Here is a 19,790-nt window from a genome sequence, read left to right on the forward strand (position 1 = left end):
AGTTGAGAGCGCTGTGCATTCCCAGGCCTATTGTGGCGTTATTATTAATTTCCGACAAGTAGTGTAATTATTAGAAATGATGTGAATAGTGAGAAGAACAAAATGAGGTAGGTTATTACCACGTAGTGAGTAATGGCTTAAACTATAAATTTACCTAAATTTTATATTAAAATGGGAAGATAATAATAGTTCCCGAATAACTTGGTAAACAACATTGATAAATTCAGCAGCAACTAATCCTGATAGACCAGTCAGTAGGAAGCCTTAAAATACTAAATAAACTTAAGGATAGGAATGATAATGGACTTTGGTATTTGTGTATTATACAGGGACTGCCACGTGCAGACCAACTGGTTTCTTGCACCTTTGACTAGGTTCTTGTTAAGTGTTCAAATTACTTTCAAGGATTCCTTTGTTTTACCCAGTGGACTGCAGCCTCCCTGCCAACACTCTGCACCTGGCCTGCACCAGGCACCAGCAGGACCCACCTCTGGAGCAGGACCATCTTAGTGACTATGCAGTTCACTTAACCTTTGAAAGCTCAGGTTAGAACGTAAATAGAAATCAATGCACACCAGTTTTCTTAGAAGAAAATGCATTTTTTTTTAAGTATATGTAACAATTTGCTAAGTTAATCATATGTGTGTATATATATATATATATATATATATATATATATATATATATATATATATATATATATATATATATATATATATATATATATATATTCTTAAACATTTATCACTTCACAACCTTCTATCTGATTGCTAGTATGGGTTCAGTCAAGGCAGCTCTACAGGTGATCTTCTGGCTTTATTTACCGAGTCTTGGTCATCCTCTTTTAGAGATTTTGGTGAAACTTTTGCCGTTGTCGTAGACATTTCAAAAGTTTTTGATAGAGTCTGGTGCAAAGCTTTGATTTCCAAACCACTCTCCTACTGCTTTATCCTTCTCTTTGTAACTTCAACTCGGGTTTACTTTCTGACAGTTCTATTGCTGCTGTGGTAGATGGTCACTGTTCTTTTCCTAAATCTAGTAACAGTGGTGTTCCTCAGGGTTCTGTCCTGTCACCCACTCTCTTCCTAATATTTATCAATGATCTAAACCAAACTTCTTGTCCTGTCCACTGCTACACTGATGATACCATCCTGCATTTTTCCCACATCTTTTCACAGACATCCAACCCTTCAGGAAGTAAACAGTTCAAGCAGAACACCTGACTTTTGATCTCTCAAAAATTTCTGGTTGGAGCAGAGCAAACATAATATTGTTCAATGCCTCAAAAACTCAATTCCTCCATCTACACAACCTTCTAGACAAGTATCCCCTGTTTTTCACTGACACTCAACTGTCTCCCTCTTCTACACTGAACATCCTTGGTCTGTCCTTTACTTGTCATCTCCGCCAGTTTTTCTCATCCCTCCCCCTCCCCAAGCTGCTAACTCTGTACAGGGGCCTTATCTGTCCATGTATGGAGGATGCTTCACATATATGGGTGGGTTCCACTCATATCACTCTTTTAGACAGGGTGAAATCAAAAGTTTTTGTCTTATCAACTCCTCTCCTCTGACTGACTGTCTAACTGACTCTTTCTCATCACTGCAATGTTGTATCTCTTGCTATCTTCTACTGCTATTTTCGTGTCAACTGCACTTCTGATTTTGCTAACTGCGTGCCTCACCTCCTCCTGCAGCCTTGCTGCACAAGACTTTCTTGTTTCTTTTAGCCCTATTCTGTCCACCTCAAATACAAGAGTTAACCAGTATTCTCAATTATTCATCCCTTTCTCAGGTAAACTCTGGATCTCCTTGCCTGCTTCTGTATTACCACTCCTATGACTTGAACTCTTTCAAGAATGAGGTTTCAAGACAGTTATCCTGTATTTTTGACTAATGCTTTTAACTCTATTAGGGTACCAGCACCTCAGTGGGCCTCTTTTTTTTGTTGGAATTCTTGTTGCCCTTGGCCAGTGCACCTCCTACATAAATTATATATATATATATATATATATATATATATATATATATATATATATATATATATATATATATATATATATATATATATATATATATATACACACACACACACACACACTGAATACCTACTTTTACATAGTAGTATAGTTATAATTTCTTAATTGCATATTGTATTATAAACTTTTTAGTTATGTTTTTATTTAAGTACTGAATTGTGCATTACCTTCAGTGTAAATAAAGAGAAGACGAAGTCTAAGCTAGATATGAAAGTATCATTCTCAACCTCATACTTTGTCAAGACAGTTATCCTGTATTTTTGACTAATAATGATTTTGACTGTTAGGGGACCAGCACTTCAGTGAGCCTTTTTTTTGCTTGACCAGTGCCCCTCCTACATTAAAAAAAAAAAAAAAATATATATATATATATATATATATATATATATATATATATATATATATATATATATATATATATATATATATATATATATATATATACACACACACACTGAATAGCTATTTTACATAGTAGTATAGTTATAATTTCTTAATTATATATTGTATTATAAACTTTTAGTTATGTGATAAGTACTGAATTATGCATTACCTTCAGTATAAATAAAGAGAAGACCAAGACTATGCTAAATATGAAAGCATCATTCATCAACCTCATACTTTGTCTTCATGTATAGCTATATGTACATCAATAAGATATTCAGAGCCCATGTCTCATCCATACAAACAATATTTAGCACTACATACCAATGGAATTTATAACAGAAACACTCAGCTACATCTTCTTCTTTATTTGGTTGTTTTCAATGGCAGAAACAGTAACTGCAACTAAATTTCTTCGGTAAAAAGACTCTAGTTAAAATACAATGGCACACTCATGAAGAACATCATGTGCATAGACACAGAATGTCTTGCATATGCAAAGAAAGTCAATAATAGAGTATTATTCTGCATGATTGTTTGCTATAGTGTCTTATGTTGAACCACCTGATGCGAAAATGCTTGTCATCTTCTCTCAAGGTAAATCAGCATATATCAAAGGGAGTAGAACTGACATGCCTTATGTTATTCATGCAAACATGCATTAATCTCACATTATCACACTTCACTTAGCATACATTAATGAACTGCCACCTGTGACCTTTGCAAACTAGTGTACTTTAGACTGCATGTTAACATCACATAACTTTTAGCCATTCTTCCTCTAAATTTTCATTCAATTCATTCTTCCTTTTAAAATCTTAGTGATGCACCAAATTTTGCAGCATTAATTTATGTCCAAGTTAATTTATGTCCTGATGTCCATTGTTCATCTCCCTCATTTGTTGGGTTTGGTTAATGACCTCATTGATGTAATAGTGCATTAAATTAACTAGACTTGTTAACACCAAGATTTAAATGTCTTCCTTTTTGCTTGCTGAATGATTGAGGTTTTCTGGATATTTTGGTGTTAAATATGCACATTGTATGATAATGAATAAGAATTTGAAAAAGTATTCAAGCAAGCCTGGAACCAATTACCATTAATCAACAGGATCAGTGCCTCCTTTAACAAAATCAAGTTCTGCACACTTTTATTCCAGAAATAAGAAAGCTTGAAACTTGGTGCATCACTGTTAAACATGTTTTATTACAAATGTAAAGAACTCTTACATTATTTCTTTGTGTGTGTGTGTGTGTGTGTGTGTGTGTGTGTGTGTAATTCACTAAGGCCTGATCATGAGTGGACCCCACAACCACCAGCTGTAAAAATGAGCTAAGAGCTCATTATTACCAATCGTTGGGTAAGACTGTGACCTCACACACCACACACCCCATCCACCAAGTCAGGAGAGACAGTAACTGCCCTGCTTGTCAGCAGAAAAATCCCAGAAGTGACCACCCCCCTAGTGGGACTTGAACCAACGTCAGCCATAGCACTCAACACCAATTCAACCCCTTTACCACTGAGCCACATGTGTGTGTGTGTGTGTGTAATTCATGAACAGGTCTTTGGATCATGAGCTAGATTCATGATTGCCACCAGTCAGTTTCCCAGAGAGAGGTTCAAGAGATCATATAGCCAAATTAAATCAATGCGGTTGCATGATAGCATTGAACTAGTGAACATTAACAACTGTGTGCTTGCTTAACATAGCACATTTTCTGGCAGTTTCTTTTCATATAATTTATTAATTTTGTTGTATATTCACTATCACATGAAAAGACTTAGTGCTACTGGAGATTCTAAAGTATTGGTATGTTTTTTTTAGAATTGTTACCACCAATTAAGTAACCTATATATATAAATATCACAAATACATGTGTAGATTATGTGATGCTGGATAAACTAACGAACATGAAGTCATTCAGCATTAATATGTATGGTAACATAATTACCTGATTGTTACATAATTTTAAAAATTAACTAGTATAATATTAGATTATAATAAAAGATAACCATTGTTACAAAATTGCACATATGTTGCATTTTCTTACATCTACCTTCATTCAGTTTCTGAAAACTGCATAAACTTGAAGATTATCGGTTGAGATCTTTCAATTTTTTTTTTTAAGTAGTACAGTATTACTGTGTATACTTGCGCAATCATTTATTGCTCTTAATTAACAATGAATTTGTTTGCATTAAGTATGTAGATAGTTTAATTAACAATGAATTTGTTTGCATTAAGTATGTAGATAGTTTTATTTATTTATTTTCAAAAAACAAGAAAATGGTTTTCACTTAAATTGGAATTAATAGTTAAAATGAACACACAAACAAGTTTTCAGATAATTAGTATAATCATTGTTTGATATTTGAGGGTTGGAATAATTGTAAATTGTACTCAATGTATCCATTAAAAATTCAGTTTATACGAGTGGTGTTTCCACCAATGATGCATGTTTTGACTGGGTCTAAATAAGAAAATTATCAAAGTACTACACAGATGCAGAGAGAGAGAGAGAGAGAGAGAGAGAGAGAGAGAGAGAGAGAGAGAGAGAAACCCACCAGTATAAAAAGAAACCAAAAGTTGGTTATCATGCAATCTAAGATTAGACATATTTAATCTTCATAAAGTTTCAATCATGATAGATTTTTATCTGTATAGCAGGTTAACATCTATGTAAAGAAGGCAAGCTGAGACAAGGCATGTACATGCATACATTCATATTCTAAAACATTTCCTTACATCTTCACATCATTGCCATGCCTCACTAATGGTTACCTGTTTATACATGCACAAAGAGAGTTACCATTTATCATACTGCATATGCAGCTCATGCATAGCTGCATGCAGGTTTAGGTAGTAAGTGAGCATTTGTAACTCAAAATTTAACCATTTATCACAATTTTAGACCATATCAGTGTATCACAGAATAGTTCGATATCTCATCTTTCAATACAATATACTGATGTGGCCTAGACCTACAATTATGAAATAAGAGCAAAAGAAACATTCATCTTTTTACTTTACAAAAGATATAATAGCTAAAATCATAGATCATGTAATTAAGCTGTGACAGTATAATTTTTCACACTGATTTCTAGTGGCACGTTTTTTTATTACTTAGCTTTTAGATGCCCATGTCCATCATCCATTGTTGAATTCATTGACTTGTGTAATATTATGTCATCTGTTGCTAAGTGAAGTGTGGAGTTTCATAAAAACCTAATATATCAGTTGAAATAGAAACCTGTTAGTGAAATACCACAGCAATGAGCTATTCTGTTTCTCATTATTTAAAGGCATATTGGCATTAGTTTTCACTTTTTGTCATGAGGACCTGTTGTTATGTTTTACACTTGTATACACACAGTCCCTAATCTTTCTCCAACTCAGACAAATCAAGAGATTTTTAAATGCCGCCTACAAAATCTTACCCTCCAGTGCCACAGTCTCAACCTAACTGAAGGTGAAGGGTGAAAATTTCTACCAGTGTTTTAAAAAGATGCATTGCCTTACATAATGCATTCTGTTTTCTTTTGTGTGGTGTCCCACATATGTAGAAAGCAACTGAAATATAAGCTCCAAACCACTTTTCACATTTTTTAGGCATATTTAAAAAAAAATTTAAACCACTGAAGCAGACGGGGTAGCTGCATTCCCTCATCCACCAAACATCCCACTTTTGTCTATCTTGTGAGTGTAGCACTGAATACTTCTGAAACCTTACAGTACACATGTATTTGCCTTGTCTGTTCATAATCTTTGGCCATAGCCTTGAAAAGTTTTGAAACTGATGGTTACACAAGTATATACAGCAATTAATATTTGAATCTTTATCAAGTTGAAACAGGTCAATACAAATTATACATTTTCAGCAGACCAACATGTTTTAATAAAAAGTCATATTTGCTTACATTCACATAAAGCATCACGGAAAAATGTGGTACGTGAAATTTTGCCTATTTTCTTCAAACATATCATTACCTAATTAGGGCAAAATAAATATACTACTGTAAAACTAACAACTAAAAGGAATGTATATATCATTTCTACTACTAACAATAATAATATTTATATGAATAAATAGAGATTAGAAGGAGATTATCCACATAATAGATGTATTCAATATTCACGGTAAAATATAAATACAAACATAATTGCATTCAGCTGATATCTACAAAGATATTGCATAAACATCCACTGGAAACAAACAACTCCTAAGTAGAGAAAAGGCTCATTTTCACTTTGTTTTTAGCTGCTGCACAAAGTATAGCATGACAACTAGTGTTTTACATTGTATATAAAACCTTAGCTAGCATTACAAGGTATTGCAATACCTACAACATTTCTTGAAATTTTAGGATCACATTAGTTTTGATTCAGGAAGAAAATAATCTTTGAACTGAGAACTGTGCTTCCTACACATGAGTAAGACTGTACCATATACAAACTTACACATCATGACAAATCCAAAAACAATATGCAGGAGTTGAACTCACATGTCTTTGAATTTCAGTTTGGTCAAGCTATTAATACAGCACCTGTGCAAACAAAACATCACCAGTAGGAACTTACAACTTGACTTAATGGTATGAGAAAGCTTTCCAGGTACATTTACAAAAGCTATCATTTACTATTTCATTTTTAAAGTTGAAATTATATAAATTAAAATGGATTTGTATAATTCTTCTCCAACCCAAGTTACTGAGAACATTTTTACCTTGAGATGCAAGAGTCAGTCATCAATATTCAGTTGTTCATATTTGCTTCTTATCCATATACATAAGAGCAGATAAGATTAATGTAAGGATCTTTGCATGAATTTTAGTGGATCTTGTTTAAAGTACAAAATATATGAGGTGGTGTGTGGCAGTACAGTAAAGTGTCACTGCACCTTAGAATCCTATTCTTATATCACTTTGTCATTATAACCTTTAAATTCCACTGAAGAACGTCGTCAACTACAATGGCCCTTGTGGTCTTAAGTTATAAATATGACCTGATGTGTAGTTCATTACTACAGATTCTAAACATCAGTAGTTTCCTGGCCACGAGTACATCATGCTGGGATAGAATGTAGATTACATGCTACATGAAATTCCACTGAAAAGGGCACAGTTTGACTTGAAGATCTGTTTCAATGCTTCTGGAGTGTCACCTAACCACCAAGACAAGCATGTCTGTATCTATTTTACTACTAGTTACTAATGAACTGTCACAGTGTTGCAGCAGTTTGGAGGGAAAGCTGCAGAAGCATCATTCATCCCCACTCCAGTGTATCTTTCATAAGCCAAGCTCAGCCAGCAACTATGGATATTTCTTAGGTAATGAATTCCAATTTGCACATTTAATGCCTGTTTAATTTTATTTGATTTATTTGATTTTGTATTTTTAATCAAGTCCACCTCATTTCTTCTTCATTACCCTTAATTACATTATCATATTTTTTATGAACCTAACATAAGAAATCTGCAAGCTATAAAAACAACAGATAGCTATCATAAATATTTAAGCAAAAATGTAAACAGAAAAATTATTCCCTCTTTTTCCAACATGTGGGTGGGTGCAGGTGTGCTCTATGGAAGATAATCATTCAGTCTATAGATTGTCAGGAAATCTTTACCACAATGCAGGTAACACTAGTTGGCATCTGAATGAGTCATACCTCATGCCAGTCTTTGCCGAATCATTTATGATAAAGATTAGCCATGCTGCACATACTTCAGCAGCAGCAGCAACAGAAACCTAAATTTTAACTTTATTGCAGGAGCAACCAAGAAGAAGCAAAATAAGATCTAACAGAGTACAAGTCCAGCTAGATAAATAGTCATACATCTACCCCAGCCCAACACTGTATCTGCCAACAAGTGCCTATCACTTTACGGGAACAGACCTATACCTAGATACACAAGTAGGCAACACTTGATCTCTCCAGTCTCATGGGGGCTGTCACTGAATGGATTGGTCTTTGATGTAAGGGTGAAATTTCAGTATTGCAAACTTCTCCCTCCTAATTCTTACTTCCATTCCCAACCCTTGCCCATGCCCCCCCCCACCTCCCCTCTAAATGGTGAATCCAAAAGAGAGAACATTAATATTGTTTTACAGAAATAATATACAGCCAGTGTTGTGATATTATGCCCTTGTGACACATGAGTAGCAAGCCACAGCATGGTGATAGGAAATAGAGGAAGGTATAAAACATACAATGAGAATGAGAAGGAATGGATAAAGAAAGGAATGGAGGAAGGGATATACAAGTGAATGGAGGAAGAGATATGAAAGTGAATGGGGGAAGAGATAAAGAAGGGAATGGCATACAGAATGGAGAAAAAGATAAAGAAGGAAAAGGTAGGGAATGGAGAAAGGGATAAAGAAGGGAAAGATAATGGCTGAGAATGGAAGAAGGGATAAAGAAGGAAATGACAGATAGGTAATGGAGAAAGGTATTAACCATACAATGTGAATAAAGAGGAATGAATATAGAAGGGTGTGAAATATACATTGCAGACAAGGAGGAAAGGATAAAAAACTAAGAGAAGGGTACAGCCAAGAGGTCAGGGATAGAAAGAAGAATTAGGAAGGGAAAGTATAGGAGGGCATACTTTAGAGGTCCATGTCAGAGGTACAACCATCCAGTGACAGTTACTATGAGAAGGGAAAGGTGAAGTGCTTCATACCTGGGGATATAGATAGAGATTTATTCCCATACACTACCCATGATGATAATGATAATCCACGATGCCAGCCCAGAACCACACACACACACACACACACACACACACACACACACACACACACTAATCCTTGCTTGCCTACTTCCCCCTCCTCCCCCCCTTCTCTCTCTCTCTCTCTCTCTCTCTCTCTCTCTCTCTCTCTCTCTCTCTCTCTCTCTCTCTCTCTCTCTCCACAGCCCAGAGTCTGTTTACAAACCACAGCCTCCCACAAATAAATATATGTATATAAATATAATATTTGTGACATTATCATAATATCTAGTACAACAATATCCTGTTATTGAAAAAAAAATTGATATTCTTTCAAGTTAACAGCCATACACCACCTCATAATTCCTTATGTAAATTGCCATACACTACCTCATGTTTGTCTATATGAATTCACAGGGATTCTGAGTAAAGAACACAAAGATATACACAAAATCAACCTTCTTCTGTAACACGCTACAGACACAGCAAACACCTGCAGTACAGGAGTTTTTAGTAATCTTTTGGCAGCATTACAGAGAATAATTTGATGTGAAATTTTAACAAAAGGTGCATGTGTGTGTCAGTCTATCATGATATTAAACATACAAAAGAGGTAATTAATAAAATAAATACAATAAACAATTATATTTTGTTGTTTCTTTAATATGAAGACACCATGGAAAAAATTTGAAAAAAGAATGCCCATGAAAAGTGCAATGAGAAAACAACTATTAGTTCACTAAAAAACTATAAAGAAATGTGTAGGTAAACCTTCCCCTTCTTACCTATGCTTCTCTTCTAGATCCGACACGAGGAGCCCAAGCACTCAGCTCCGGGTTTGGGGCGCTGATTCTGCCCTTGGTTCAGGCGCCGGAGAGTGGCATCTCCATATTGTATCCCTGAGCCAATCCGCTCTGGATCCAGTTCCCCTACAATAAACAGTATATTTAGTCTTTATAAAACAACAATGATCTAATATAGTAATATTTCTTTTAAATATACCTGATCAGCTCCCACACATGGAGTAGCACCCAAGAGAAAGTGGCAAAATGCACTGTCTGTAAGAGTAAAAAAAATTCAAGACAACAATATGGTATGGAAAGATGAGGAGTGATAAGGTATGTATAAAGAAGACAATACACAACTGACATATTTGACAGCCCAATCTCGTCATTAGGAGACAGATGTCAACTGAGCTACACCCACCGATGGCATTCTATCAGTGGAATTCAAAGCAGTACCTAGTTCAAGGCCTGAATCCTCTGCATTAGTGGCACATGTTTCAGGATTTGAATCTGGTGATGAATAAACAACAAAATTTGAATGGACAAGTAATGTGTCCTCTCACAGGAATTGTAGCAGCGTGGGGATAGAAATCGCATCCTGAGATTTGAGATACAAATCTTGCCATCATTCATTAAGCCCTGCTAGTCTCTCCATGCACCAAAACTGATTCTCCAGCACTAGGAAATTGGACAGGTCATCCTCAGGGATTGGTGTTCATGTCCTCAAAGCCTGCAGATGCACTCTGTTCCATCTTCTGATGAGGTTGCCTTAAATTTGTTTCCTGTTGTGCCATGCACAGTCCAAGGTAGCTGTTGGATCAACAGCTGGTGAGATGACTCCTTGAATGGATGTGACACCAAAGAAGAAATGTGCAGCAATCAGAGCAGCATCCCTGTTATCCCTCATCAGCAGGCAAAGGTTCAAGGGAAGGCCAAGCTCATAAAAGATGGAGATGAGCTCATAAAAGAAGTGACATAAGTGCAAGGTGATCTTGAACAAATTCTTGACATAGACCACCAGTCATTTCTAGAATATGTACTCCCCACTATGATGAGGCTTCCGGGATGTAGCACAAGCATGCGAAGCAGGATAGTTGGTGTTGTCCTCAAAAATAAGGGATGCAGTTTTCTGAAGTGAAAAGAAACATTTCAATCCTAGTTGAAGTTCCTCTACACTGTGCCCTCATGGCTTATAGGTGGACGGCATGTACAGTAGCAGAGATAAGTAGCAGACCCCACATTTTAATTTCTCCAGCATTCATGTAAATCATCCCAAAGAAGTCTAATCCAATCTTAGAAAAAGCAGCAACCTCTCTATAGAGTGGTAAGGGAGTCCTCAATACTGACAACATTATACACATTCACTGTCCTTGGCACAGTCCTTCTGACCAAATACTTAACAGGTACCAAGGTTAGGATGATGCAAATACTTTGGTGGAGGCACTGACAGGAAGCTTAATCTATAATGAGAGTGATGATGTAGCAAAGATCAGAACAGATGATCACAGAAGGCTTGTTAATCCATGATTGTCTTCAGTAACTCATCTTCATGGAGACAAGGTCAAACTTTTGAGAGGGAATGAATAGGGTGACAAGAAAGTCCCACTTTATGCAACATCCAGTTCAGCACAATAAGCCCTCTCCTGTGCTAAACAAATCCAAAAGTGATGAGCATCTCTCCACTCTTTACAGATGAGTGGACCAATCTTTCTTTCATTCTTCAGTGCACATTATGATAGAAGCCCCTTATCCATGTTGTACAGGTGATGGTCTGTTTGAAGGTGGAGTAATTAGTTAAAGCAAAGTAATGTCATAAGAATGTTCTGCTGCAATGGTGGTTACCATCTTAGAAGTGGTGCCTAACAACTCTACAAACACAACCACACTGAACTTGGTCTTTTGAAGTACACATCAGTGTACTGATGTGATCCTGCAGTGGGCAGGATCAACAAAAACTCAGGTTCTCTCCACATTCAATTAAAAACCAGATTAATAAAAGGAATTCCTTGTTCCTAGATCGGCAAGGTTGGTGAGGCCACTGACATGGTGTCATTGTTCTGGGGATGACATATGCTGTATAGAATAGACTCTGTTCTCTACAAACAATCTGAGTGATTTATCAGACTTTATCCAGCAAAGAACATCCATGGAGTCAGTCCAGCAGAAAATGCTCAGGTGCTAAAGATCAGTTGGTTTATACCTCCTACAGTAATGACGAGATTGGATCATCAAATGTGTCTCCCAAAATGACTAAGAATGTAAATAGCTTATGTAAATCAAGACTATATTCTATATAGTAAGGTAAGAATATATTCATTACCTCACATTTGTTTTGGTTTTCAATAAAATACATAATCCTGTGTCACCAGAGTTCATGTATTATCACCCATCACTGATGAACATCTGGAGCCTTAAGATAATATGAGGTAGTTTGGGTAAACCTCTAGGAAAGCCCATCAGGTAATGCCATACAAATTCTGAGGTGATCATGTCAAATTAGAGAAGAAGGAAAAATATACTTGCCTGTTTCTATCTTTGCAAGGATACTCTTGGCACATTTTAGGAAAGCTTCTTCAACATTTTCTCCAGTCAGGGCACTAGCCTCCATAAACATCAGTTCTGTAATAATGGTAACAAATCACAAAGTTATACAACTCATTGTACAGCAAAATCTGCATAGCATTATAAATCATAGTGCAGACTTCCTCCAAAAGGTCACTAACAACCTAATACCTACACCTCTGTGCAGAAAAGTACAGTACTAGTTATCAAAATAGCAGCTAATAATTGACACAATATTTGACATCAGAATAAATATGTAAGAAAATGAAAACTGCAGCCATTTCTTTATGCAAACAATTTTTGGGGGACCTGATACATACAATGTAACACGAGTCATTTATTTTATACTGATGTGAGATTCTTTTAGAAGCTAATTGTAAAATTGGCAGTGTTAATAGTTAATAAAAATGAATAGAAAATACAGTGGTACTTCAAGATTCAAACTTAACTGGTTCTTTTGGGCTGTTCAAATTGGGAAGCAATTTCTCCCATTCAAATTAATGTAAAAAGAATTAATCCGTTTCACGTCCCAAAATCCCCCTATATATTTGTTTTCATTTTTATTGGTTTTGTTGTGCCCTAAACATAGGACTGAATGAAAATAACCTAAAGTACATATAGAAAAAAAAAATATAGTAAAAGAAAACATGAAATACCGTATATTTCAGCGTATAAGATGGCAATTGAATCATCCTAAAGACACAAAAATGTGGGTTGTCCTATACGTCAGATACAAAAACAATGACCTTAAAATTTTACACAAAATACCAATGTAAATAAACACTGAATTCAAAAATGATGAGTCATTGAAAGTTCCTGCCATATTCACTATTGAAGACAGTTGTTGCAGTACACACAATTTTTATTTTGCACTAAAATTCTCTCTCTCTCTCTCTCTCTCTCTCTCTCTCTCTCTCTCTCTCTCTCTCTCTCTCATTTCCTACCCTCCTTCCCTCGTTCTCTCTCTCTCTCTCTCTCTCTGAAAGTAAGAACAATCCTGAGAATTGCTAAATAGAATGAGACTGATAGAGAATGAAAATGGAATTATACAAGTGAGAAAGGCTGAAACAAGAAAATGACACAGAATGAATGAGGGGAAGAGAGAGGAAGGTATCATTTTCTTGTCCCTTATGTCTGACAGATAAGGGAGAGGGGAGATGACAGGGAGGGAGGTTTGAGACCAGACAAAAGTGGAAGGGAGAGGAAAGGAACAATGGAAGGAAGAGAGGAGTACATGGAGAGAGAGAGAGAGAGAGAGAGAGAGAGAGAGAGAGAGAGAGAGAGAGAGAGAGAGAGAGAGAGAGAGAGAGAGAGAGAGAGAGAGAGAGAGAGAGAGAGAGAGAGAGAGAGAGAGAGAGAGAGAGAGAGAGAGAGAGAGAAGGCAGGATAAGTATGACAGGGAGGGAGGAAATGATGAGGGATGGGGTAGAGGGAGGGAAGGGGGAGAGGGGAAGGGGAGGGGATAGGAGGAATGCTAGAACTGAACTAGTGGCATCATTTTAACAGGTGTCTGTGTTCGAACTGGAGGACAAAATTTGTTTGTCAATTTGAATTGGGAGTGTTCAAAGTGAAGGACATTCAAATCATGAGGTATAACTGTATCAATAATAAAGCAGAATGACAGCCCAAAAGTTCTTTTCAATTATACATCTACACCAACTTAACACTTTTACCAACTGTATAAATTGGCTACATCAGATTTAAAGGAAATGTAATATACCATTTTCTTGAGCAAATCTTGAGGCCTCCATGAAGGTAACTTGCCGCTCATCCTCCAAATCCTTTTTATTCCCTACACAGAGAATTACAATATTAGGAGAAGCTAAAGACCGGGCATCACCAAGCCAGTTGCCCAGAGCATTGTAACTGTCCCTGGAGGTGAGGTCATACACTAGGAGGGCTCCTGCTGCTCCTCGGTAATAAGAGCGAGTCACAGATCTGTCGAGATGCAAAACATTAACTAGCATCACTTTTTAAACTTTTTTATAAATCACTTCCTACATTAACTACAAGACAGTTTATTGATATCACTTACTAAACTCATCGCAAAGGTTTAGTCAAATTGATCACAAGACAGTTTACTAACATCACATATCAAAGTAATCATAAAACAGTTTACTAATATCACATGTCAAATTAATCATCATCGTCATAAAAATTCTTGTAACTCAAAGTCAACAGGTCTACCTAATATCACTACTTGCATGGAAGTGCTCTGTAAAAAAAGTCTATAACAGACCTGAATCTCTCCTGTCCAGCAGTGTCCCATATCTGTAGCTTGACTGACTTGCCACCAACATTAACAATCTTTGATCCAAACTCCACTCCAATGGTGTGGTTACTCTCAGCTTTGACTGAAATAATAATGTTAATTAATACATATCATAAAAACAAGCATAATCACACATTACTCTTTGTAATGCCTACCTTTCATAATTTTCTCAGCTTAACAGAAAAGAATGCTTTGTTACAATGCAAGAGTTTAAAGCTTATACAGAAATATAATGCATTTAATAAAAATAGAAATGATACTTCATACATCTGTCTATCTCAAGTAATCTGGTTCTTTAATATGTTATACCACAGAATTTTAGTATATCCTTTTCCAAACAACCTATAAGTACATCCTATCACCCAACTACTCTCTTGTTTCCTTTTTCTTGGTTTCTTTCCAAAAAATTACGAGTATGAATCCTACCCTTATTTTGTCCGGTGGTCAAAATTACCTATGCTGCCAATACAACCTAATCTACTCTTACTGTGACACCAAACAGGTGGATCTCCAAAGCATTGGCTCTCAAACACAAGGAAAAACTTTGGTTGGAAAAGTGGTATGTGATTGAGAACAGCATTTTTTATAGTTTAGGGTTGCAGAAAGGATGGAAGAGCAAGTGGACATGTGGAGAGAATGTAGAATGACTGATGATAACTGGAACAGATGAGAAATGTAATGCTGAAGGCAAGACTATAATTGGATGGAGAGACAATGTGAAGAGAGCTTTTGATTAAATGTAAGAGGGATGCCGGTAAAGCAAGGAAGAGTGGCTGCACAAGATGGGAAGGATTAGACAGTATGTTAGAGAACCATCTGTCAAAGCTGCACCTCCATTTGTGCAGTTATTACTGTACTGCTACACCAGGTATGTACTAACTTATAGACAAAGATAAGGAATTCTAGAATACATTAAGAGGCATAATCCTCCAATACATGGTAGTAGTAGAAAAAGTAGTACTTACATTTGCCTTCTATAAACTGGTGAAGGAGACAAGATTTCCCAGTGCCAGCACTTCCAATGACAAGGAACTTAAACAAAAAATCTGAAAATAAAGATTTCTTCAGTAATTTAGCATTCATGAACAACCTGAATACAAACTCAAAACCAGATATCAAAATACACACAACATCATATACTCTGTTCAAGAACTTAAAAAACATAAGTCCCTCCTATAAGGTGGGACAAATGCGTTCTCGCCTCTCCTCGACTGGTGCATCTCCATTCTTGCATCTCATTGGGTGAAATAATCCAGTAAAAGTATACACTCTACACTGCTTCATTGTTTCTTTAATAATGCATTATACATTTCCTTCAGCAATATGAAAGTGATCAATTCATCAGCTAGACTAAATGTCTTATGACTGAAGCACAAAAGTAAGTAAAGAACATTTCTTCAAATAGAGGCTGTAAATAAAAAGGCTTGTAAAGTTTAGCACAAATGAGAGAATGCAATGAGTCACTCTGCAGCCCCTGTGACCCATTTGAGGTCAAACAAAGAAATCTTAATCTGAGGAGAATGAATGGGATTACACTCTCTTCAGGCCAGGTGGTGGGGTGGCAGGCACATTGTTGCCACATCAATTTGTCTATAAAGTATATTGCTTAGTAATGAAGAAAATAATATTTTTTCCCTGTTGTATTACAACATTCGGTATAGTGTCCAGTTGAAGGGATATATCATGCAACAACAGAAAAACCATAATGAATTCCAGGAGGGAACAGTGTAGCAAGAAATGGCAGTGCAGTGCAGGGCAGGGCAGGGCACGGCAGGCCAGGCCACGACAGAGCAGAGATTTTTGAGGTTACTGTGCTAAAAATTGTTATTTAATGATGTGTTACACGTGTGGGCATGCACACACACACACACACACACACACACACACACACACACACACACACACACACACACACACACACACACAGGTCATTATAATACAAAAAAGAAATCTACTTGAGAGAAAGAGAGAGGAGGGAAGACAGAATTAAAGAAAAATAGAGAAAGAAGGAAAGAGAAAGTGAAAGAAAGAAAAAGGCAAAGAGACAGTATTTCACCTGGTTGGGGACTCAACTAAGTGATTAGTTGTGTGTGTGAAAGACAGCAGATTTCTTTGAAGCAGGTGTTCTGGAGTCACCAAATTCAGGGCAAACCTTCCATCATGGGCCAGGAACCCCTCATCGAATAGGAATTAACCTAAGCCCTGACATGCCTCCACACAGTAGGAGGGGCATATGTTTCCAAAGTTCTCGAACAGAGTATAACAAGACTACTTATTGCAAACAGAGCTCCTGTATATTAAGCATTATATATATATATATATATATATATATATATATATATATATATATATATATATATATATATATATATATATATATATATATATATATATATATATATATATATATATATATATATATATATATATATATATATATATATATATATATATATATATATATATATATATATATATATATATATAAGGAAATGACATAAAGTTATGGAGACACCAAGGCCTACTTCATCAGATCATGCAATCAGCCTCAAGGAAAGGGACCTTAATAGTTTTGGCAGGCAGCCTCTCTAAGGGAAGGTTATTCCTAAATCAAACCTACTCCCCATCAGAAAAAGGCATTCATGGTTGGATTAGACACCAACACATGGCGACCAATCCCATAAGGGGAAAATAAAGATGTTTAACAAAACGATAATGATGATTAAAAGGAGGATGAGGTTTACATCCTGAAAACAAGAATGCAAAAGGAAAGCTTAGAGTACCTACTGATGTCAAAGAATAAAAGTAAATATATTTCCAAAAAACTTCCTGGTTGGATTCAGTATATGGCCAAGCTCTGTTGACTGGCCAAGACAACAATGTGTGCCAGCCTCACTGGCAAGCCCACATTTCCACCAGAAGATGCATTATACACACAGTTTTTATTCCTCAATTATGTCCCTGTCATCCTCCTGATAATCAGGCAGCTTGGTCCTGGAGTCAGCCTGTACAGTATGACAGCCAAGTGTTCACACATCTGATAGGGCCTGGTCATCAAGCAAATGTTCTCTGGAGTCAAGACTTACTCGTATGTGGCAGCCACAAAGATGGCCTCAAATGACATATGCTTCCAAAGTGACATGACAGGCAGCTCATCCAGATCCAAAATTGTGGATTTCATGGTGGCATCATGGAACTCATACTTGTTCAGGAGCAGTTGGTGGCCTGGCATTAATTAGGTAATGCATAACTATACACTACATCTCTTACTTATTGACCTGAGTAATTATATTCACTTAGGTAGATAAATTTCTTTTGCTTACTGACAATATCTGCTTAAATTAACATTTCATGGTACTGAAATTTTTTTGCTGTTAATAAGTACCTATTTAGCACTCAGCCACAATTATTCTAATGACAGATTTGGGCCTGACACCAATTAGCACAACTACAAAGGATCCAGTAGAATCACAGCCCTTTCATAAACATTGGTTCATATTCTTTATTATGTGCTACATCTAATGCTCCTCTCATCCAAAAACCCAGGTTTTCCATCATTCCCAACACCAAAGCCTGTTGAGGCAACTGATGAATACAATTCTATTACCAATGGTAGTAGTCATGAAACTGCCATCTAACACAAGCACAAAAAATAAGAGGCCAAAATTATGCATATTGCATATGTATATTGGTGTTTTTTTCTTTTATATATATATATATATATATATATATATATATATATATATATATATATATATATATATATATATATATATATATATATATATATATATATATATATATATATACACTGGTGTCCTGAATGAATCTGCAAACAATGTCTGATTTTTTTTCATTGCCCTCTCACATGCCAAGCCAAAACTAGCAATTTTTGAGAAAAACAAACACAACAAAAAGCTAATCTAAACATAATCCAACTTTTAATCCTGCTGGGTAACTAGGCCTTGCAAGGCTTCTATCCCTGTAGGGCCCTTGGTAACCCAAACCCTACTTGGTTCTGAGTACTTGCAGCGAAGTCTACTATGAAAATATTAATACCCTAAAAATGAGTGATTTCTGATGGAAATTAAAAGGAAAAAAAATCATACATACAATGGAACCTAGTTGAAAAATACTCATCCACCAGTGTAAGACAAGTGCAATTATGGCCAAATATCACATAATTATGTATTATGAGCACAATATGGCATGCAGGTATTGTGAAGGCAATGTATGTGTGCCTGCAGATTCCTCATGCATACAAATGAACAGGATGAAGCTTTAATTTATAATGTGAACAAGGGAAGTACAGGTAATACCTGTTCATATTTTATATTGATAAAGATCCATTACTTAGTCTTTATCATTGCTATAATACCAATTTGTATTACAGCCTTGTTGACTGGCATGCCTGCAATCTCTTGGTATTTTTTTTTTTCCTATTGCCTTACAACTGTGCAATAATGGGTAGCCCACCAGGTGAGTGAAATTATGAAGTGGTGTTTCGTTCATGATACTTGTTGATACAAGGTAAACATCTAAAGTAACATCAACAATTGTAAACTGAAAACACTACACGCACAGTCCCTTTCTGAATTTATTGCTTACCGTAAGACTCCGACATGGTGAGCAGGAATGCAACAGTAATCCCACCGCCAGTCCAGTCCACTCCCTTCTCCTTCCCGTGACTTCTGACGCTTTATTTTTCTTCTTGCAGACTTTCCTCCTCTCCTGTTCTTGCTCCTTTTCCTCTTCACCTGTCCCGCACACTCACTTCCCCTGCACGAGGACAGTATACCACCAGCACGGCCTCACTCCCTTACAGCAGTTGTTCCGTGCAATGTAAACACTTGCCTCTTAACTCCGGACGCTGTATTGGACAAATGTCATTGCGTATTACCTGTAGTAGATGTCCTTCATAGGCTTCATTTCAAGTACATCTCCTGATTTTCAGCTATCTTGTCCCTCAGAGTTGTTTCATTGAACTTTTAAAGTGTCATGTGTATTCTCTTCCCTTGCGTACATTAAGTTTCT

At 36.2% G+C, this 19,790-nt stretch overlaps 2 protein-coding genes across 4 annotated transcripts in view; one reads left to right on the forward strand and one right to left on the reverse strand.

The window, feature by feature from the left end:
• LOC135102073 (uncharacterized) overlaps nt 1–10,121 on the forward strand; it is a 22,596-nt gene extending 12,475 nt beyond the window's left edge. For 2 of the 3 annotated variants that reach the window (XM_064006769.1, XM_064006767.1), the window contains exons 12-13: nt 426–545; nt 9,940–10,121. In XM_064006769.1, the coding sequence (XP_063862839.1) occupies nt 426–545; nt 9,940–10,040 (221 nt within the window). In that variant the 3' untranslated portion in view covers nt 10,041–10,121. Of the gene's footprint in view, nt 1–425; nt 546–7,651; nt 7,755–9,939 lie in introns of all 3 variants that reach the window. The other variant, XM_064006768.1, reaches the window with a different exon arrangement.
• Nucleotides 10,122–10,623: 502 nt separating this feature from the next.
• On the reverse strand, nt 10,624–19,380 carry LOC135102481 (ras-related protein Rab-4B-like). Its single transcript, XM_064007796.1, has 8 exons — nt 19,365–19,380; nt 17,843–17,981; nt 15,211–15,242; nt 14,724–14,838; nt 14,205–14,422; nt 12,446–12,541; nt 11,804–11,852; nt 10,624–10,732 (listed from the first exon to the last, which is right to left on the reverse strand). Exons 1-8 carry the CDS (start codon nt 19,378–19,380, stop codon nt 10,624–10,626), a joined length of 774 nt encoding a protein of 257 aa, XP_063863866.1.
• Between the last annotated feature and the right edge of the window lie 410 nt (nt 19,381–19,790).

This window comes from Scylla paramamosain, chromosome 7 (assembly GCF_035594125.1).
Source record: "Scylla paramamosain isolate STU-SP2022 chromosome 7, ASM3559412v1, whole genome shotgun sequence".
In the NCBI taxonomy this organism is placed as follows: domain Eukaryota; kingdom Metazoa; phylum Arthropoda; class Malacostraca; order Decapoda; family Portunidae; genus Scylla; species Scylla paramamosain.

What these genes read in the sequence shown, in the direction of transcription:
- LOC135102481 (XM_064007796.1), bottom strand. An exon ending in AAGATTTGCTCAAGAAAATG is followed by an intron (nt 12,542 to 14,204) that starts GTATATTACATT and finishes CCATTATTACAG; the next exon opens with AACTGATGTTTATGGAGGCT. An exon ending in CCTTGCAAAGATAGAAACAG is followed by an intron (nt 11,853 to 12,445) that starts GCAAGTATATTT and finishes TGCCCACTGCAG; the next exon opens with GATCACATCAGTACACTGAT.